The sequence below is a fragment of the Dipodomys merriami genome, unplaced genomic scaffold (genome assembly GCF_024711535.1).
Source record: "Dipodomys merriami isolate MVZ:Mamm:240054 unplaced genomic scaffold, mDipMer1.0.p SCAF_22, whole genome shotgun sequence".
In the NCBI taxonomy this organism is placed as follows: Eukaryota; Metazoa; Chordata; class Mammalia; order Rodentia; family Heteromyidae; genus Dipodomys; species Dipodomys merriami.
In genome coordinates this window covers 5,871,491-5,895,000 of record NW_027203604.1, presented here as the reverse complement: position 1 = coordinate 5,895,000, position 23,510 = coordinate 5,871,491, and the positions used below count along the sequence as shown (strand labels likewise).

The 23,510-nt window shown below is 35.9% G+C and overlaps 1 protein-coding gene across 42 annotated transcripts in view; it reads right to left on the bottom strand.

Annotated features, from left to right (window-relative positions):
• The window catches only part of Ptprd (protein tyrosine phosphatase receptor type D), a 2,013,525-nt gene that overhangs the window by 157,718 nt on the left and 1,832,297 nt on the right, over window positions 1–23,510 (bottom strand). For 12 of the 42 annotated variants that reach the window (XM_070033182.1, XM_070033181.1, XM_070033197.1 and 9 more), the window contains 7 exons: window positions 21,160–21,465; window positions 20,041–20,234; window positions 17,698–17,724; window positions 12,804–12,921; window positions 10,048–10,635; window positions 9,427–9,527; window positions 7,323–7,582 (listed from right to left, as the gene is read on the bottom strand). In XM_070033182.1, coding sequence (XP_069889283.1) covers window positions 7,323–7,582; window positions 9,427–9,527; window positions 10,048–10,635; window positions 12,804–12,921; window positions 17,698–17,724; window positions 20,041–20,234; window positions 21,160–21,465 — 1,594 coding nt within the window. The remainder of the gene's footprint in view (window positions 1–7,322; window positions 7,583–9,426; window positions 9,528–10,047; window positions 10,636–12,803; window positions 12,922–17,697; window positions 17,725–20,040; window positions 20,235–21,159; window positions 21,466–23,510) is intronic. The other 30 variants (XM_070033213.1, XM_070033215.1, XM_070033217.1 and 27 more) reach the window with 7 other exon arrangements.

Below are 23,510 nucleotides of genomic sequence, written 5' to 3'. Positions count from 1 at the left end.
AATTGTTCGCTTTTGGTTTTTTGGTGTTTATTGTTTGTTTGTTTTTGTTTTTGCTACTGGGGATCAAACCCAGGTCATTGCCCTTGCTAGGCAAGTCCTTTGCCACTGAGCTACATCCCAGTCCACAGAAGGAGAATTTGTGATCCTTTCTTATCTGTGTCCCTTAGCCAAATCCTGCCATGTTAGTAAGACCTTCTATGAAATATCCAGTACATCATTCCTGTTTTTCTTTACCTCCTTGTACGAATAACTGAATTTTCTTAACAGATTTCATTACTACCTGGTACCCTGAATTAAATGATAAGAGTTTCTCAAAGCGCTGACCCAGGAATTCTCTTTTTCCCCACCTAGGGGCTTTCATTCTAACTCTTGGCATAGGTTATTAGAAAATGGTTTACAGAGTCATACCATAGCCTAAAACTCTCTTTTTAATTCCAAGGACTCCAATTTTATGCCTCCATTTTGGTGTCATAATGTACCATACCTCATGAAACAAACAGTAAGTCTTTCAAAATAAATTGTGCACACAGGACAGAGCCCTAGGTATTGTCACTGACAATCTGCTTTTACTCCCTTCCTCCCTCTTACCCAGTCTGTCTCCCAGTGCTAGCTTCCAAAATCTATCTCTAACACATTTACTTGTCTCTTGTCTCTATCTTAGAGCTATTCCTCAGGCCTCATTCAATTTCTTCTTGTCTGGACAATAGTCTCCTAACTCTCTCTTCCCAATGCCCATAGCCTTTTCTTGTCTAGTTTCTGAAATTTTTACTTCACAATACAAAATTGATTGTGTCATTTCTACTTGTTAAGACATTTCAATGGAGCCTCATTTCTCTTAGGATAAAGACCAAGAGGTATTACAAGACCCAGCGGGATCTTGCCTAAATCCATTTGACCACCCCGACTGTATCCTGATTGCCATTCAGTGTCTTCAAGGGATCTCAGTCCATTCTGCTATCACATCCTTGATCATTTTATCTCATCTGACCTGAACCTTCAGTAGCTCCCAATGGGTTAACCTCTCTCTTTCCTTAAATATTAATTTACTTACCAGATTCTAAGACTACACTTCTCCTGTTTTTCTGATTAGATAAATTACCTCTATTGTATGGTCACAAAGAGTACATTTTAATATATGATTTTTATTATATCATTTAATGTATGTTTGATTAGAAAGACAATAGGCATTTATATATGCATATGCAAGGTATATAATACATATATCTGTACTATCTATCTAATCTATGTATCTATCTGTGTATCTATCTATCTACCTATCTATCTTTCTCAAAATGTGCTTCACTTTGCCACTTTGTGCTTTACTGAACTATTTGTGTTTTTGAGCAGTTGAAGTGGATTAGATGGGTGTCTCTCAGGGACTTATGTCTGTTTTTGCTAAAAAATCTTCAGTTTCACTAAAACTATGCAATGGCATTGCCCAAATAGTTTATAAAACACATATTCCTTAATACAAAAGTTTTTTTCCTTTTACCAGTTAACTTGTGAACCTCATTCTAATCTCATAGGACATCAAGGAGATTCAGATAAGAGCAGAAAATTGGGGAGTTAATATATGCTCAACAAATTCATATCAAACAAATCATATAAACTGAAAGAACCTATTGGATATGAAAAATAATTTAAAAGCTTTTGATGCTTGCTTTACATATGTGTATAATTAATCTCTACATTTTACCTTGTTTGTGTGTTTGAAGTTCGAAATACTTTTTTGCAGACTATGAAACTAACAGGAAAATAAACAATTTCAGTTTCAGTATGTCTGAAAAACCCGTGACTGCTTATAAAGTAAGCAGCGTTTTCCCAGTGTATTAGATTTAATTAGGTAAGTTAAATCTAACCTTCAGAATTTTAATTATATTAAGTAAAGTTTTACTAATTTCATTTAATACACTATCATCAAGGGACCTAGATTCATATAATTATATGAGAATGCAAGCTCTGGTCTTTGTAGCAGTCCCAGTTCAAATTCAACTAGGCTTTGTGTATTAGCAGTCTGTCTTAGCATTCGCATACTCATTATTTAGCTCAGAGGTCAATAATGAATGTCAATTCTTGCATAATTTTTGATATTTTTTTGCCATGGTCATCTGGGTATTTATTATTTAAATCAAATTAATTCATGATAAAGAAAATGACAGAAGGTTGAATGATTGTTTCTTTTTCTATGTTTAAATCAAGGCTCTGAATCTTATTTTTGTTGTGAGTTGTAAGGTGAGTTACTTAGTTGCTTTATGCCTCATTTTCCTCATTTAGAAAATGACAGAATGATAATATTGAGCATTGGGATTCCTTCTCCATGACTCTTCACATCCATTGCCATGGTCTGGACCATGATTGTGGGTCTAGACACTACTTACTAATGCAAGTAAAGTCTTGTTATACCTACTTCCTGGAAGTTCGTAGTTCGTTAGTACATGTCCTAAAAAAATTGTCCTGGATCAACCAATGAATCTATGGTCACAGAGGCAGAGTTGTAGTTATGAATGTGATATCTGAAGCTACAAAGTTTACATTCAGGTCTTTCTTCCCTGTTTCTGATGTTTTATGCTGAAGCTAGTTAGTTCAACTTTTAACTTCCTTGACAATGAGATCAGAAAGACTGTGTTTTAAGAATGTCATCATTTGTATGTGTACAAGGTCTGAATACGACTATTTCCTACTCCCAGAATTAATTATTACTGATGCCAGCTATATGACTGGAGCATCTCTGCATCTCATTTTACTCACCTGTTGATGGGACGAAGAATTTCCCTACTTCATAAGTTTCATCATAAGGCTTACAGCAAAGTCTTATATTATTTTCACTCAATTGTCAGGTACTTGTCAAAATTAAAGATTTCCCTACCTCAACTGACAAAAGGGTACCTTCTGTTTGTTCTTTCTAAATGTACAATCTGTGTACCATTTTTTGTAACCTCCTAGAGTAAAATTCAGTTCAATAAAGTTTCAGAAGTTCCCGCTGTCATTACACTCACCTCTGAAGAATGATGGTTGGTAGAGCTACACTTTTTGATGGACCTTCTGTCTCTTAACTGTATTGTAAAAATTAAGTTGAAGCACTAAAATTGCCTGATACCCCAATGTATTCTTTTTTTAAAGGTACTTTCAGAAGAAGTTTAGGAACTAGGAAAAGTTCCTTTATTTCTGTATACAAGAAAGTATAAAGATCAAGCAAGGATGAAAGGAGCAAGGAGATATGTCTTCAATAAAAGTATAAGAAATTGTCCTCTTCACCTGTGTTGAGGTACCAGAACTACGAATTAAGACCTCACAATCAACTTGGCTGGGAATGAAAAAACATGGCTTCGGTTGATAAACAAATAACCTTATATCACCAATATTTTATTATGCTAGAAAATGAACAGGAACAAGCAGGGAATACTTTTTTTCCCAGATAGTTTTGATACAAACAAGTAAAGTTACTTGTCCACAGTTACAGAATAAGTGCCCTTTCCTTCCTTTCTTCTTCCATAGAATATTGAACAAAAAGCTATTGTCCTCTCGATTTCTTAAACTTTCTAACTACTTAAAATGATATATCTTGATATAGATAATACATCTATTTATTAATTTTAAGTATACATCTTTATATTTATAATATAAATTTATATTACTATTAGTTTATCAATTTTAAAAAACAGAGTTCCTTTACTTTTTCATTTTTCTTTCTTTTATTTTTTGCCAGGACCAGAGTTTGAACTCAGGAACTTGTACTTTATGGGCTTTCTTGTTCATGGCTTCTACCCCATACTTAAGCCATTCCTCCTGCCTGGATTTTTGCTGGATTTTTGGAGATGGACTATCAAAGATGTATTTTCTGACCTTGGCTTTATGAGTAGCTAGGAATATACACACAAACCACTGGTGTTCAGCTCAGAATTTTTTTTTTATTTGCTATGATTTCTGTTGCTTTGTGGACTTAAGGACTTATGTAATTGAAATTTTATTCTTTTTTGTTTCCTCAAAAGGCTAGGAAAAATCTTTAATTTATTCCTATGAGATGCTTCTTTTTCACAATACTTGGCTTTCTTTTTCTTTTTATATGGGGTCTCCTTTTTGTTACCGAAGTTTTCTCTACTGGTTCAGACTCTCATTTCAAGTATAGAAGGAAAATTAGATGACAAAGAGAACAATTAAAAAAGCAAAGTACAACCTTTAAAGTTAGAATGTATCCTCCAATATTTTATCAATTCATTTAGAATTGGAACAGGAAACTACAGTTTACCACCAGTAGATCAGTTTTCAGAAAAGTCTAACCCACTTTACCACAAGAGGTTTTAATCATTTCCCTTTATAGATCAGCATTTATATAAATTAAGGAAAGTAATGAACATTGTATTAACTAGTCATGTTACTGTATATCCTATACTCCCTTCATCTCCCAAGTGCTTTGCTTTCAAGAAAAGGCATGCTTTTTAATTTTTTTATATTAATGGGTTGGATTTATAATGTATATATTTTCTTTGTTTTTTTCCTAAATTTTTCATCTTTCCCCAAACTTTTGCACCCTTCAAGATTCAAATTAGAAATTAGCACTTTTACAATATCTTCCTTCACACCCAGGTAGGACTCAAACTTCATTTTATGTTTCCACAGAACCTGGCAATATTTACTCCATTGTATTCATGCCATCTATTTTCTGTTTCCCATTATAATATAGGACTTCATGTCAGTCATTTTTTCTCCCCACAGAAAGAGTGTTAAAAATGTTATCTGCAATATGTGTGTGGTAGTGGTGATGGTGGTAGTAGTAGTGGTGTGCCTGTGTGCATGTGTGCGTGCACACATGTGTGTGCATGTGCATGTGTGTGTGTGGTTTATTGACTAGTAGTTGAAAAGTGTGAACAGGTTAGCAAGCCACATACAAAGAACAAGCATTAGTCTCCCCTTTAACTCTATCATTTTCTCTCTCTGAAGTGTTGTCTTCTACCCACTCCTAGAGCCCAGAAACTTCTTGTCATTTTTTTAACTTCACAATATTATACTACTTATTTAAGAAAGCTAGAGACATGATTTAAATTATTCCACCATAAATAAAGTGATAGATCTTTGAGACGATTAATATGCTTAACCTGATTTTAATATTATACAATGTAGGAATTCATCAAAACATCAACCCAGGCATGTAGAATTCTAGACCTCAGCTGCTACCTTCTCCAGAATCCCTAATGTGAGACAGTAGTAGATTAGGAGAGCCCAGTCTATGACACATAATGAGGCTTTCCTTATCTGTCTTAACTTGTGTGTCACAGGTCTCAGTTGCTGCATGTCTTTTCTCTTGACCGAATTCCCCAAGGAACTGCAGTCTACATGGGTAGTAATAAAGATGCACTCTCTCACTGAATCCCTGTAAAATCCCTGTAACATAGCCTGGTCCCAGGATAGGTGGGGAAAAATATCTGATATACCTATGGTATCCATGATGGTTTCATAGGTAAATACTTAGGATACAACAAGTTAAGATCTATACATTAAACACATGTGCCTTTTTATCTATTGATTATACTTCAATAAAGTAGATTGAGCAAAACATATATATATATAATTTTCTCTCTCTGAAGTGTTGTTTATATATATATATATATATATATATATATATATATATATATATGTTTTACCTGTCAGTACCAAGAAAACTGCACAGAACAAAGGGATAAATAGGAAAATACTTGAATACTACATTTTGCTAGGATAAAAATTTTACTGATATTTAATCCATTCTCATTTTTAGTTCACTGACTGAGAAATAAAAGCTGTAAAAACTGAAAACATGATCTCAGTTTATTTTAGTAATAATCTTTTGGAAATTCCATTACTATGTTGAAATCAGCTATCATTTTTAAACAAATAAATAACAGCTGAAAGTTTGTCCAGAAAGGATTATGTCTCAGTGTAAAGTAGTTAGATTGATTACTTGTTCCTTAATTGTTCTTCATTTATGTTTTTAATTTATGAGTTTACTTTGTAATACTTGATTTAGCCCCTTCATCTCCTTTATGTTTTAGGAGACATGGTGATTCTTTTCAATTTTTGGTAGTAACTGGCTGTTTTGATTCAGCACCTTACTTTTGTTAGCCTGGCACCATACTAATGAATCGCACCTCCAGTCCTATTTTTCACTGTGTTCTTTTTTCTTGGCTAGGGACTTGTTTCCCACCTGAGCATGTGCCTCAGCCCTTATTTACTTACTTTTATGTTTTCTATTATTGCTGAAATAACAGGTGCATGCCCACATCTACTGGGTATTTCTGCTATGTTTACTAGCATTGTCTTACTTTAAGATCTTATTTATCAAGACTCAACAGTCAACAAATTTTTGTTTTTCCAACAACCTTTTTTTTTTACTATCCACTCTGTTAGTTACTAAAATAGAGGATATAAAACTTTGGTATTATACAAATGATATTGTGCCACTTTCCTGAATTAAGATTTCTGCTGTCTAGAGAACCTTAGAGCAAAATGTGACTCTGGTCTGACCCCTATCTTCCTCTCATCTTTTCCAGGCACACAGGGTTTCAAGCAAATGGTACCACTTACTGTTTTTACTAAAGACTTTTACATAGACAGTTTTCTCTGTATATAATCTTCTTAACACTTTTTTATATAGGCTTCCTATTTGTCCTTCAAGATATGGTCAATACTTTCTTGGCCTTATCCCATCCGGGGCTGTCTGCTATTAAGAAAAATCATAACTCTACCATTGACATCTCTTATATTTATCTACTTCTTGATATCACCAGTACCTGGGTAAGCTCAATGAAGGCAGTAACCACATGTGGTTTTATTCATTCTGCTACAGTACTCATTCTTACTATATTTTAGCAAGTATACTTTTAAAATTCTATTGGTGTATAATTCACTAAGTATACCTATTTCATATTGTTTTGGATTATGTCATTTTGCAAAGTTTCATTTAGTCTTGCAGTACTTTATAATACTTCTTCATAACTATAATATTAATTTTCCAAATATGAATCAACTAGGCCTCTTTCATATACTATGCCATAAATAACTTTGCAGTAGGGAATGTGCTCTGTTTGTCTATCTCCCCCTGAGTAACAAGTATATATTCTTGCTATTAATAAAAGCCCTTCATATTAAATTAATGAAATTTTGTGTCTAATCAACAGCAGAAGGTCATGCAGTAGCACTCAGGTAGCAAGAATGTGTGCCTGTACAGACAAATCCTTCACTTTGCACTCAGCAATCTATTCTTTTCTAACCACCATAACAGTGTGATGTAACTATCTTCTTTTATCCACAGGTGCTGTCCTTCATTCTTCGCCTTTCAATCAACTTACTTTATGTTTTCATTTGCAGGAACTTCAGGAAGTTGCACAGTAATCATTCCATCCAAGTTGGTCTTTCCAATGAAGGCAGGTTTGGTACGCAGAACATCTGGTGCAGTCTTGGCGGTTACCCTGTGTTGCAGACCACCAGCACTGTTTCCACGATTTGTTAGCACAAAGGAATAGGACTTCTCAGGCTTTAGGTTGACAATTAACTTCTGTGTGGCTCGGCCATCAACTTCTTCTACCATTTTCCCATCATCATAAAGAATCTATAGGCACAAACCCAGCAAGTATGCTTATCAGACAGAGAAAAAACTTACGTTTTTAGAAATCAAGGTTCACTAAATTCTTGGACATATATGCCAGGCCAATTGTAATTTGTGGCAATTCCTGAGCTCATAAGTATTCATAATACTAGAGATTGCTTCAATTTTCCTGTCAGTTTTACTATTATGATATGTTTCTAAGTCTATCAAAATATGCCACAAAGAAATGTGCAGTAATATTTCTCAATATTTGACCTACTAGTTCAATGTTTTCTTAATAGAATGTGTGCAGAAATGCTCTAAGATCTCAACATATTATACCTATCATTTTCCCCCTAAATATTTCAATACTGTTCTAAATTTATTTTCACTTTCCAAAATCTCTTTCTACTTCTGATTTCACAAATATGTATTTCTTGTTTACAATGATAAGCAGAGTTTAGAAGGTATCAAGGACTTAAATCAAGAAACAAATTTGAAAACTCTTCAAATATTACATTATAAATAAGTAAAACTCATGTAAATTTCATTCTCTGGTGGAAATAAAAACCTAGTCAAATGTTAAAAGTTCAGTTTCAAAGTATAGGTGCTCTATAAGTAATGCCAACACTAGTTTTAAGCTCCTACTTCAAAACACCGCTAAGGATTACAAATCTTTACTGTAGTAAAGCCACAAGCACAACCATGTTTAGTTCAACATAGTCAAGATATGGGATTAGCCCAGCAGATGCCTGTCCATGGATGAGTGGATCAAGAAAATGTGGTACACATATAAACACAATGGAATCTTACCCATCAATTCAAAATATATAGTACAATTTGTAAAGAAATGGAAAGACTTGGAAAAATCTTGTTAAATGAAGTAAGTCAGGCCCAGAGATTTAAAGGATGCCACGTATTCCTTTAAATGTAGAAGCTAGATTTAGCTTCTAAACTCTTAAGTAAGGACGTTGGGTGTTATGCAGTATGTACCAGTGTCTTAACTGAAATATGGTAGATTCCAGGGAGATCTCAAATAGGGTAATTCCTTAAAAAAATTAAAGTTCAGCAAAATAAAATGTCAGGCAGTTCGTACTTGAAAGGGGTGGGGTAGCATCAAGAAGAAAGGGGTAGATCATTGAAGAAGAGAAGAGGAAAATGCAGTCAAGAATCCATTATCTATCTGACAAAATTCAGAAGAGTGAAGGAAAGGGTGGGTAGAGGGAATGGGTGAGAATAATGAAAGGGGTGATGTGAACCAAGACACACTGTGTTTCTAAACTGCTTTGTTGAATGGCAAATCTTTTATGCAACTACTTAAAGATAATAATTTTTTAAAAAGTAAAAACAATCATTCTGCTTCCATTTTTTTTTCTTTTTGATAGTATTGGGGATTGGAAAACATGGGATTGACACTTGCTAGATTGGCAGTCTACTACTGGAGCCATGTCCCTATTCCTTTTTGCTTTACTTATTTTATGAAGAGGTCTCATTTTTTTTTAGCTATCTTGGACAGTGATCCTCCCAATCTCATGTCAAATAGGTAGGATGGTAAGTGTGAACTATTTCCCCTGGCCTATCTTCTTGATAGTACTAAGGTAATTCTGCCCAAGCACCAAACACAATCTCTTCTGAAAGACACAAATGAGATCAGCACATATAAATTTCCAAAGGAAATCTGTGTATGTTCTTAGGAATGGAATACAGGGCCTGAAACATACTAGTCAAATGCTCTATCACTAAATCACATCCTCAGGCATGTACTCGTATACAGATGTGTATAATTGCATGCTTTGAAATATAACACCCTCATGAACTGCCCATTCTTCCTTTACTACTAAAATTTTACGAATTACGGGACAACTTACCTTGAAAGGCATGGCAGAATTATAATTCTCTGGAATCTCCCAAGACAGCAACACAGAAGTCTTCATTACTGCTTTGACATGAAAATTTTTTGCAAACACTGCTGGAAAAGGAAAAACAGTGTATTTAAACTATTCCTAAGAACATAGGACCTGTCTTTTTCCACCATGTATCATGGGGTTTGCTCTAGATGCTGTCTACTTCATCGGAGAAAGAAGGAGACAGAGATAGAGATAGAAAGAGAGGAAGAGAGAGTGAGAGTGAGAGCAAGAGAGAGAGAAAGAAAGGAAAAAAATTGTGTCTCTCCTACCTGTTCAAAGCAATCATTTTAACACTCATTCTCATAAAGCTCTTTTCCCTAAAGCTCCTTTCCCTAAAACTTAGTCATCTCTATTGTATTTTCCTTACCTTACATTGGGAGCTGTCAGCCAGACTTGCTTGACCTTCAGTAACTGAAATCTAAGGTGTCCAAAATATATTAAGCTTTCCATACTTTACCTGTTGGTTTTTGCTGAAACCTATTAATATGAATGGGCCGATCAGTTATTTATAGCTTCAAAATACTGATTTCCAAAGACTGACATTCCTTTAAGGGAGAAAGGCCAGAAGCAGACAAATCCTACCTTGATCCACAGGCAGTGTCCTGAACTGGACACTGGGACTATATGGCCCGGGCCCTTTGCTCGTGTGAGCACGTACTTTTACATCATATGTGGTATCGGGTTTTAAGCCAGTGAGTGTCATAGAAGTGTCAGCTGGAACAAGAAGTTGCTCCAATGGGTGAAGGGGGATGTTGATATCCCTATAGAGAAGAGTATACTTGGTGATAATGCCATTTCGCTCTGCCAGGACAGGTGGCTGCCAAGATAACTGGACAGAGGTTGAAGTGGTGCCTTCTGAGTGGAGGTTTTGAGGGAATCCAGTTGGTATTTCTTCGGGAACAGTGATTTCTTTCACCATCTCCTCCCCAAAGCCCACTTTATTTCTGGCAGAGAGCCTGAAGACATAAGATGCTCCCTTGTGGATGTCTGTAGCTGTAAAGTGATCTTCTTTTTCTGAGAACTCCAGGGTAGTGAGTGGTTCCATATCTTTGCGGCCAAACTTTAGACGGTAGCCCTGAAGGGGTCCAAAGGTGTCCACGGGGGGGTGCCACTGAATGAGAGCAGTATTCATCTGAGTGTGGTTAATTACTAGCCGGGGTTTTCCTGGAACTGGAGCACAAAGGATGGAGTGGTGAGAGCAACCAGGAGGGATGTACATGTTGCAGTCACTGCCAAATGAGAGCCCACGCTACTCATATTCCCATACTATTATCTTCCAAAGAAAACAATTCTTGGCCAACATACAAATGTGTAAATATCATCTTCCTCTCACTTTATTATTGGTGGCTGGGATACTAGAATTTGATAATGGATGAAAAGAGTTATGATCATTGAAATAGCAATTTAAAAGGTCCAAAAATTTCAACCATTGTGCGTAAAGGTTCATGCCCACCACATACAAATGAGTCATTCAGGGAGATTAGCCAAGGAGGTACAGATTAAAACTATAATGTTTGTTATGTGCCTTAGTGCCATAGACTACAAAGAGAACATTACATGTTGTATCTCATTTGATTTAAATTCCTCAGCCTCACACGGTGCTCTAATTATTTATTATCATTTCCACTTTAATAGGAAAATGATGCCTACAGAGGTAGCAAACTGCTCTGAGGTCAGTTGCAGAACAAATGAGAAAACTGTTATACCAATTTTGTTAGACCAATTCTATCTGAATCAATGGCCTAAAAATTAATGTCATGCAGCTTAAAAGTTAAAAAATAGCTAGAAAATAACGTTGCCTAGAATTACTATGGACCCAATTTGCACTTCTTTTCTAACTTTGCCATGCATATATATTTACAAAGCTCTTCATCTATTGAATGGAAATTACATCAATAAAATCTTATAATGTTGTTATAACTTATTAAAAGTAGTACATGTAAAGTCAGTGTAATTTTTATTCTGTTAATATTATTAGTAATCAAAATATTAAACTTTTCATTATCATGAGCTACTTTTCCCTAACTACAGAAATTACTGACTTTTTTAAAGGTAGATTTAAGAGCCCAAATGCTCTCTGCTTGTACAATTTGGCCTTGGATCATGAGTCCAGATCATTTTCTAGAAATCAGAATCAGCTCTGTTCTACTACCTTCTGCTACTCAAGGAGTAAAGAAGGAAGGAATGGTGGGAAGAAAAGTGGAAGAAAGGAAAGAGGGAAGAAGAGAGGGAAAAGGAAGGAAGGAAGGAAGGGTGGAAGGAAGGAAGGAAAGAAGGAAGGAAGGAAGGAAGGAAGGAAGGAAGGATTCCCTCCTATTTTACCATAAGAGAAGAATGACAGACTCCTATTGTACTTCTTGGAAAGTTAGATCTAATACTCAAAGCAGAAATTTACACAGAAGGAAGGAAGAAAGGAAGGAAGGAAGGAAGGAAGGAAGGAAGGAAGGAAGGAAGGAAGGAAGGAAGGAAGGAAGGAAGGAAGGAAAGAAGGAGGGAAGGAGGGAAGAAGGGAAGGAGGGAAGGAGGGAGGGAGGGAAGGAAGGGAAGGAAGGGAAGGAAGGGAAGGAGGAAATAAGGAGGAAAGGAAAGAAAGGAAGGAAAATAAAACACCGCAAGACTATGTTGACAGAGTTTTGCCATCTGTAATCTGGCTGCTTGTGGCAGTTCCAGGTGGCAGGATGTGAGCGAGGCAAATCTTATGACATTTAGACAAATTTGGCAGTGAGCATAGCACCCAGGAGGGCACTCAACATCACAGCTGTTCATTGCTTTATGCCTTTACATAGAGGTGTATTTCTAAAAAGTGGTATGAGAAGCAATTCACCAGGAGTAAATCAAATCATAGCGTAAGTGTTCCATAGGAGATTGCTATAGGAAAAGATTGCAGGAAAATCCTTTGGTAATTATCTCTTAATTTATCAGTTTACAATGCTAGATCTTCCTTCACGCTGGCTTTTCCTAATGTAGCTAAACAACTTCACTTTAAAGAGCACTGAAGAGGCTTTGTTCTTCAGAAATGGACCATTTTATACAATTTAGCCGTATTGATACTGTTTTTTTTTCCTTTATCTTTTTATCTTTGGTACAATTTGACTTCTTTAGAAGGCAAGGATGGTGCCTTATACATAGGTATAAAAATATCTGCTGAACAAAATAAACAATTCGCACAGTCTATATGTGCAATAATTCTTTCCTAAGTTCTCTTTTTATCTTGAACTAAAAAAAATCTATGAAAACTATACACAATTTATTCCCTTCCATTTTATCATAATGAAAGAATGACAGAATCTTCCTGTACCTCTTGGAAAGTTAGTTCTAATACGCAAAGCAAAAATTACCTGCCCCAGTGGTGGACACCAGTTTGGGCTTGCTTCGAGCACCATCTCCTTTGGTGGTATAGGCTGTGACAGTGAGAGAGTATGAAGTTTCAGGCTGTAGCCCAGAAATGATCATGTCCTGAAATGACACAATAGAATAAAAAGGATTCAAAACAGGGCATAAAAACACCCTAGTGGACAAACAGAGCCTTCCAGCTTCATTCTATGCATGCTTGAACATTCCATGAAGCCATGCCAAGCACTGGAAGTTTCATGCCTTGGAGCTCATGCCATGGGTACCTGTTTCTAGGTTAACATTAAACTCAGGTCTTCAGGCATTCTAAGAAGCAGTTTTAGCATTTAGAAAAACAATCTCGAGCCAGATTGAATGAATTTAAATCCGTTTGTCATGAATCTAAATCTATCTTTCTCCTTAACTTAGTAATTCAGGGCAAGTGGTTCTGAAAGTTGGATTACTAGAATAGACAGAGGTAATAAAGGTAAAATTTTATCAGATAAACTCTTAGAACTGTGTCAGGCTCTAGTGAAGATTATAAAAGTTAGTTGCTATTTTGTGTCAACACCCACTCATATACACCTACAGCAGCCCAGCCCTTAGACTGATGATCAAGTGGGCATCCATTTATAATCTGTTCTCTCACCAGGGAAGTAGTTTGACAGCTGGTTGGTTGATCTGTTGGACACAGATATCTGAGAGCTAGCAAACTTTTCTAAGACTCCTGGAACTTATTACTAATTAATTATACATGTTAGATTTTTTTTTGTAAAAAGTCAAATATTAAAAGAGAATCTTCTGCAATTTAGAGAACAGGAAATAAAACCAAGAATATAATAGGACTAGACATCTACAGACACTGACATGCATTTAATCAACTCTATTTTAAAAATACAATTTTAAATTATATAACAGGTTGCTTAGTTTCCTGTTAATAAAGGCCCAGAGCTATGATGGCTGTAAGACCAGCTGACCAGCCAGGTGCCAGTCTCTCATGCCTGTAATCCTAGCTACTCAGAAGGGTGAGATCTGAGATCACAGTTCAAAGCCAGTCCAGACAGGAAAGTCTGTGAGACTCTTATCTCCAATAAACCACTAGAAAACTTCAAGTACTGCTGTGGCTCAAGTGGTAGAGCACTCACCTTGAGCTGAAGAGCTCAGGTACAGCACCCAAGCCCAGAGTTCAAGCCCCACGACAGACCAAAAAAAAAAAAATCCAGATGATCATTGAACTAAAGCAGATTAGATTATATGGACTTTTAGATAAAGTTGTAGTTATTGACTTTTCTGCTATATCCTTTAAAGTTCACACACACACACACACACACACACACACACACACACACACACAGAGTAATAAAAGAATTATTTCCTATGCTCGCATAGCTATGTTTATAAAATGAGTTTGTACAAAATATTCAGTGCCAGTATCTTCTCAATCTAAAGTAACTATGAGTGACTATTAACTCATTGGATGATGTGGAAAATATCTGTGACTTTCCTTAACAATGTTATATACAGGTTCCTTAGAATTCATTTGTCGAATCTAATCTCAAATGTGACAGTTTTTGACAAGGTGTTTCTCAAAGGAATAGTAATATCATCATTGTGGAAAGTGAAGCATTTCAGGCACCATCTTAAAGAGCCATTAGATATTTCTGTTCTGTCAGATAAATGGACTATTTGAGAAAAATATTTTATTTTTAAGACCTTCTAATAGTTTCACTAACATGACAGAGTACATGGAAACAACATATACCACCTGAGATCAGTGTTTCAAATTATGAGAAATACAATGGCCCTTTTCACAATTAGAGTGGGTGGCAATATCATTCCAATGTGTCATTAGATTACTCTCCAAAGGCAAGACACTGTAGCAGGTAAAACAAGAAAGGGTCAGAAACAAAGGAGGAGGCAACAATGCTTGCTAAGAAATGTAGTCATTATCTTGCCCATGTAATTATAACCCCTCTATACGATATTTTCACAATAAAAAATTATTAGAAAGGTGAGTTATAGACGAGTTACAGTTATATAAGTAAGGTAATGAGTACATTTCTTTTTGACCAGTGTTGTTACCCCTTCCTTCATTTTTTCCACTACCCCCTACACATCCTTCTTGCTAAGTTGTAAAGTTCATTTCCAGCACAGTGTCTACTGAGTATCACTGGAGCACTGATTCACCCTTTGTCCCTTCCTTTTTGTGATGCCCTTTCTCTTCCCCCAATCAGATAAACTTATATACAGGACAAAGGTCTCGGTTCTATTAATACGTTATGTGGCAAGAACTCTACACACTTAGAACCTTCTTTAAGTTTGCCATTCATAAAATTGGGTGAGCCACACATTGCCTTACTTTTCCCAGGTCTCTACTGGATTCCTTATGGAATATGATTTTAAACTGGTCCAGTCCTGGGTAAGAGTGTAGTCTCAGCTAGATGTACCTTCTCTATTTGCCATGATCATTTTGTCTTCTAGACTATCTTTTCTTTTTCTTTCTTTTGTTTTTATTTGTGTCAATCTTGAAGCTTTCACTCAGGGTCTGCGATCTGTTTCTGAGCTCTGTACTCAAGAGTAGCACTCTACACTTGAGCCACATCTCCATTTTTGGCTCTTTTGGTAATGGATATAGGAATTTCATAGACTGCGAGGACTGGCTTTGAAACCATGATCCTCAGATCTCTGAGTAGCTGGGATTAAAGGCTTGAGTCACAAGCCTCTGGGCTATATTTTCTTCCCTTATATGGTGGTTTCGGGATCCTCGGTGAAGTGGCATATCTAACGAAATGGTCACAGTTTTTCAAGCTTCCTGTTTCCTCCTGTCCCACCTCCATTCCCACCACTGCCTGTTGAATGTTGGCACTGCTCAGGCACTGTCACAGTCCTGGGCTGCTACGTTTCTCTCTAGTCCTACAGAGAAAAGCTGAAGTCATAAGCTGAAGTAATCATTTCTGTCTATTTGCTGAATTTATTTTCAACCCACCCTGACCCTCTGTGCTCCAGTCACTTATGTGTTGTAAAATATGTGCTGGACAATTCTCTGTGAGTATACCAATGCTTATCTCAAGTTCAATTTAACAAAAATGTATCAGTAATTTCAGGAATACTTTCCCCTTTCCTTCTTCACTTACATATTTTAATGAATGGTAATGAATCATTAAAATTTATGAGCTGTTATTGACCTCTTTTACTTCCTCAAGTTCTGAGTAAGGTCTTGTCAATTCTTCCATTAAAATAATTGATCCTACTTGTCATGCTGTCATTTCTGTTGTCTTAAAGGTTATTGCATTCTGATCACTACATGAAGGAACTAGTAAAAGAACTTATTTTCCTTGCTTTTGTATATTTTATCTTTTTATTTTCAAATTTTCTACTAAATCATCATTGGTTTTAAGCTGCAGCTAGTGACCCACTTAGTACATTACATAAATCTAATCAGTTAGGACTAGTGCTTAAACAAGATGAGAAAAAAAGGAATAGACTTGCATACAATATTTTAAATGAGTTTATCATATATTTAATGGTAGAAGTACCATTTAAAATATTTTTATTCCAGTTAAATATATGTATGCACTGCATTACAACATAAGTATATTTCCTATTATTGGTCATGGTCAAAGAAGTTTGTGAAATACTGCAATATTTTCAATTCCATGAGAAGTGCTACTCTGTACATTTTTTTTTACCAGATCCCCAGGCAAGAATGCTTGTGCTTAAGCAGTAAATATTTATATACAGAATGAAAGAAAACCTTCTCTGAAATGCTTTGCCATTTTAATTACTTTTCTCTCTCTCTCTAGGACTGAAGATTTAAAGACCCCTAGCTCTTCATCTTGACAGCTAAACTACTGACAACATTATGGTTTACCACATTGCACTATTTATCAGTAATTTGCAAGTTTTCACTGTGTCAAATTGGTAAGTTCACTGTCACTCAGTTATACATCAGTAGTCTCAACTGCCTCCAGGACTGTTTGCACATGCAGAAATGTCTTAAAAAATGTATTATCACCTCCACATCTCTCTCTCTCTCTCTCTCTCTCTCTCTCTCTCTCTCTCTCTCTCTCTCTCTCTCTCTCTCTCTCTCTCTCTCACACACACACACACACACACACACACACACACACACACACACGTTCACTGACACAATCTCTACTTAGGCCTTAGATCCTTGAGTTCACATAAGAACATCCAGTCTACTGCTATCTAACATCCTAGTCCGCTCTCTGAATTTATAGCTCCTATTGTTATCATTACTCAGTTCATAATGCATTGCACCTTACTGTAAGTCATTTCTTTTGCAATTCTTATATCACTTTCCCCAAATTTACATGTTCCTAGTCATCCAGCCTATGAACAGGTATCCCTACAATACTTTACATATAGTATACACTCAATAAGTATAATTCACTACCTTCCAAATATAATTTTTTTAAAAGCAGTCTTTCTTCAGTGAGATAACTTCGATTTCTGAGCAAATCTATTTATTTTCTTATAAATTTTTATGGGCACAACAGTGTGGCCTCTTGTATATAGAGTCAGAACTAGATCGATGTTATGTGACCCAATGAATATATAACTCAATTGTGGGGATTATGAGCAAGCTACATCAAACATTTCCAATCTGTGATGCATTCATTTACAGCATGCTTCCTCTGTCTGTCAAAAGTCAGAGTTAGTAATAGAAATCGAACATCCCAAATCTTTCTTATGTAACTAGTGGCACCATGCTGATTTCACACATGAAAGAGTGCACATGTAGTGAAAAGAACTAAAACATGGTTTGTTAGTCCATGCATCCAAGCAAATGTGATGACAGATCATGAATAAGTGAGAAAAATTATCAGAAAACAAGCATATATAGTCTGTTTTTTGACGAAGCAGTCAAAAATTACTCACATGTTCAGTAGTATCATCAAATTCCCACTGAGTGAGGTTAAGAAGGTTGAGGGGAAACAAAATAAAAAGAAATAAAGATAAACTTATGGCCTCCTAAAGGCAATGCTTCCCTCCTTTGATTTCAAATAAGAAAGTTAAATGAATGAAATAGTGTATACAATAAGATTCCAAAGTGCATCCGTGTGTTACTATGTTGTAGCCCTCACTTCCAACTGCAAGTTATAATTTCATATGCTGTGTTATTGCTAGTTGTAAAATCAGCTTGTGTTTTTTTGTCTGATTGTTTTTATTTGGGGTGGTACTGGGGATTGAACCCAGGGCCTTTTCCATACAATGCAAGTACTCTACCACTCAACCACACTTGCAGACTCTTGTATTTTTTTTTTTTTGATCCGGTCGTGGGGCCTGAACTTTGGGCCTGGGCGCTGTCCCTCAGCTCTTCAGCTCAAGGCTAGTGCTCTACCTCTTGAGCCACAGTGCCACTTCCAGCTTTTTTTTCTTTTTACTTGTGTGGTGCTGAGGAATAGAACCCAGGGCCTCATGCATGCAAGGCAAGCACTCTACCACTGAGCCACCTTCCCAGCCCCTGTATTTTTTAATGGTTCAGTTCAGTGAATCAATAAGGCATAGTAAAGATAAAATGTTCTAAATCGTATCTTACTTCACAAAAATATTTTTCATTCTTTCAGGGTTATTTCAAGCAATGCTTTGGATTCATATGTTTCATTATACTCAATTATTTAGCCCCAATGAAGATCTGTTAGAGGCAAGGAACTTTTAATGAATAGTCAAAAGAATAAAGGAGATGCATCCCCAAAAGAAAGATGCACTTGATAAATAAAAGCTAAAATAGAAGAGGGATTAAAAATGATAGAGTTGAAATTTAATGTATTTTTGTCAACCCAAAATTTGGAAGGAAATAAAATACATCAATTTTCTGGTTAGGCAAATTACTTTCAATAGTGTTCATACCTCATTGCCATATTATTGGCATCACTATTTGATAATATTAGTCTTTAGGCCATATAAATTTCCAGCATGGAAATTACAATTTGAAATCCTCTTCCTTTAAGAAAAATGTGTGAAAAAAGAAAAAATATGTGGAATATAAATAAATTTGGGGTCCTAGTTTGAATCAGGCTAATTTATGAAAAATATTAAAAAATATCAATGCTGTGTTTTAAATAACTGAATGAAATGGTTTGAGCTCTATGGACAGGAAGCAATGCCCTAACATGAAAAATATGTATTTTCATACTCAAGCACTCATTATTGACACTTTTCTTGATCCAACACAAAGGAGAGCCATTTATTCTCTTGAAACTCTAGTTTTTACTGTTACTGTCATTGTCTTCACATTGAGGGACTGAAACAATTATTTCTATCAAATATGAACTAACCAAATGCTACATAAAATACTGCCTAGGCATCACTCCCTGAATAAAAATCAAATTTGGATATTAGATCAACTAAGTTTAAGTAGTTTTTGCACTATAAAAAGCAGACACAACAAAGCAAGCTTTACAATTTCGGTGTGGGGGGGAGGGGGGTATGATTGGGTGGGGGGGAGGGGGGAGGCTGGGAAGGGAGGTGAAGGGTAAACAAAGGAGGAGGCTGCAATGCTTGGTAAGAAATGTATGCATTATCCTGCCAATGTAATTGTAACCCCTCTGTACAGTATGTTCTCAAATAAAATAAAATAAAATCAAAAAAAAAAAAAAAAAAAGCAGACACAAGCCGGGCGCTGGTGGCTCACGCCTGTAATCCTAGCTACTCAGGAGGCTGAGATCTGAGGATCACGGTTCAAAGCCAGCCCGGGCAGGAAAAACTGTGAGACTCCTATCTCTAATAAACCACCAGAAAACCGGAAGTGGCGCTGTAGCTCAAGTGGTAGAGTGCTCGCCTTGAGCTGAAGAGCTGAAGGACAGCGCCCAGGCCCAGAGTTCAAGCCCCACGACCGACCAAAAAAAAAAAAAAAAAAAGCAGACACAATCAGCAAAACTGCAGTCTGGAATTTTCTGCCTTTCATATATTTAAATCAACCATTTTGTTTGACGTTAGGAAGACAAACTCAGACCTACAGCTGATTATCTGTTCTTTCAGAAGAGTAGTGAATATCTGTTTTTTAGGAAAACAGTGATAGGTTATCTATCAGAATGAGTGCTCATTTCCTTCCAAGTTATTTCTTTATTTGAGGTCACTTCTGATTAAGAAGGTCACTAGGTAGCCTGGTGTTTTAAGATCAAAAAACGTGTGTAGACCCCTAAAATATCAAAGAGCTAAAACTAGAGCCTGTCTCCAGGTACAAAGTCAGAGAAACCTATCCTGTAAGAACAGGCTTACCTGTGCATCAGCCAGCATGACGTCCTTCAGCATGGGCTGCCCCTTGGGCTCACCATTTTCCATCCTCACATAATGTACCTGGTATCCTCTTATCTGGCCATGCTGTTTATTGGGCACAGGTGAGCGCCATGAGACTTTAACAGATGTTGAGTTGACAGCCTCTACCTCGACTTTGCGAGGAGGACCACTAGGAACTGGAACAACATCATCGGATAAAAGAAAATTATAGGCACGTGTCCCACCCAGTCAGAGCACTGTTCTTTACTTAAAAATGAGCAGACCCACTATGTTTCCTTCGAAGAATACAAACATTTTCAACCAATGAAAATGCTCAACCAATCTGCTCTACCTTTTAAGAAAAGATCAAAAAACATGACCGATGCAAAAAAACAAAATGGAAGAAAAAAAGAGTATCAGAGAAATAGAAAAACATGTAAAAAAAAATGTACAAAAGCCAAGGAAGATGCTTTGAGGTTCAAAGCATTAAAGCACAAAGAGGTATTGCACTGAAATAATAACAAAAACAGATTGTTGATCGTTGTGTCTGTTTTAAAGGTTTCTTTTTTTTTGTAAAATAGCAGAATAAAAAGATGCTTGATTATATGGATTATCTTCTCTTTTTTTCCTCATATCAAATATATTCCACACAACAGATGCCAAAAACTGAAATGTCGAGCATCAGTATTTCTGACATACGCAAGAAAAAGGCAACAAGAAGATAAGAAGGCAGTTTTGAAAAGTTAACTTCAAAATGGAAAAGAAGTCAGTACAAAAAGCCAAGAGAGAGGGAAGAATCAAAACAAAATCAAAACACAGAAGACGTTACATGGACGCATAGAGAAAGGCTGGATTGAAAGACCATAGGAGAAGAATATCCTCTTAAAAGGAAGAAAAATATTTCATTGAGATTGAAAAAAACAAAAACCAAAACAAAACATCTTTAAAAACATTGCCCAGGATGTAGCAGGCAGGTCTTGGCAAAAATACTGAAGTAACAGCAATGCTGGGTCAAAAAGATGAGCAGAGAAAAATGGCTAACTTTTAAGCCTATGAAACGACAGCAGATCAGGACTGTGTCAGAAAGGTGCAAAACTGACTGACTTGGCGGAGACAACATACCATCTTCATCGGTTCGAATCAATATGGACAGGCTCTCAGGGCCAGGGCCGACATCGGTGTGAGCAGTCACAGTGATCCGGTATTCAGTCCATTTTTCCAGCTGTTCCAAAAGGTATTTGGTAGTGTCCGAAGGGATTCCCAAAACCTCATGAGGCTTGTCATCTTCCCCATCCACGGCGATGTACTTGAGTGAGTATTCGGTGATGATTCCATTCTGTTTTTCCACTGGTGGAGGTTGCCAACTTACCAAGATACTAGTGGAACTTGGGCTGGTGCAACTAATGTCTTGAGGAGGAGCTGACGGCTCTTATTTTGGTAGTGAGTTAAAGGAGGATTTGAGTGAAAAGGACAGGAGTGGTTGGAGAGGAAAAAAAAATGATAAAACAAAAGGCAAAAAATAAATAAACGAACACTAAGGAGAACGAAACAAAAATAAGGCTTCGAAACTTAAATTTTCAAATTAAATTTATGTACCTTGGCTTAGTAAACATGAGTGAACCAAAAAAAAATGAATAAATGACCAAAAAATAATTGTTAAACAATGGATGGGGGGAAATATGTGAAAATGAAACCTTGAGATTATAGAGCCTCAAATAAAATTACCTACCTGAGATTTAAATTCTTCTCCTAAAACAACCCTATGTATCTCCACCCCCAGTATGCTGAAAATTCAGTCCCCCAAAGCTGCTAAAATCCTCTTTAAAAACTAATAAAACTGGAGATACAGAATAGATGCTTTACAGATGTCATTCCTAGTGCTCAATTCCACACTGAGGACATATACATATATATTTATGAGTATATATATATATGCATATTGTATACATATAATTTTGTTCTAAATGGATTCCAATTTTTAACAAATTAAAAGGAAAAGCCAACAAACATAAAAGGGTTCGCCCTATCTAAAAGGCTGATATGCCTGACTGGCTTTAATGAAAAGTGTTAACCTAACATTGATCAGAGCCCAAATACAGTGAGCATGCAGAATCAGTAAAGGATGAAAATGCATAGTCCGAGATTTACCTACCCGAGGGTAATGTCAAGGCTTGCTGATTCTGACTGTAACTTGTACTTACCCTATGTCAGCTTTCAGCCTTTTAAATAATAATTCTTCTTGAGACACCATTGCTAGTAAAGAATTAGATCCCACCAGCAAATTTTGGTAAAATCAGTAATAATCATCTACCCCCTTACAAAATGTCCATAACAGCCATTAAAAAGACTCCTTTTAAAAAAAAAGCCCAAGAAGCATCGAAAAGATATAATCTATGTTCAAAATCTTTCATTTTGTATATAATTGGAAATACAAAGTAGATTTGCGTGAGTTATTAGATGAATTTTCTTGTCCACCTTCTGAGCAATTATTATCCGTTAAAGTACCCAGAAATATCGCTATGTCAAAGAATTAAAATCTATAAAGAATAATATAATTGAGGAATTGTTTTTAAAGTTAGAAATATATACTTCTAAAGAAGAACAAGAAACAGGCTAAGTTTGGCAAATACATACTCACACATATAATTCTAGGTCAACGTACATGGTTAGAGTCAAGAAAATAATCCCGATTTTTGCATTTGAATATGTCATGAGGCTTTTCTTAGATGTTCTTAAATCTTAATGTTAAGTGACATGTTTTAGAATTTTTTGGAGGATTATTGCTTACTATTAATTTATGTGCCTGGAGTTAATCCTTACATTCAATCAAAGTGAAAATCTCCTGTATTAACTGAAAAAGAAATCCTCACAGGACAGAAAACCTTGCAAATTGGGAATAAGATTTGCAGAATTACCCGAATATCATTTTATTACATCTGACTGAAGGTTCTTCTATCTCAAATTATGAAACTGCTTTATATGCATTATCATTATTCACAATAATTCGAATTGTTCACATAACAGGAAGGACTCACTTGTAACTCTTTTTAAAGTCTGGCTTCGTTTTATGTAGATTGCTACCTTCACACCTGCATTCTATGGGAAGTTTTTAACAATAAATGAAATGTTTACTTCAGTAAATAGAAAGTGCCCATCTAACAGAGTTACAAAAAGGCCCCATTGTATCCATGAATGCATTTATCTGAAAAGACTTTTGAAATACACATAATACCTAAAATCACATATATAACATTTCTTTTAACTTAATGAGTTTACAAAATAATTTCTATATTTCATATATTAAACTGTCTGGAAATCAAAGCAGATATACATGGCTGCATTAGTTTATAGTTTCCATTTTTAAATGAAAGGAAATATTATGGAATAAAGCAGCATACATTAATAGATTAGGCAATAGGATCCTAATACTTTTCATATGAATAATCATGTTTTCATGAAGGGACAATATGAAT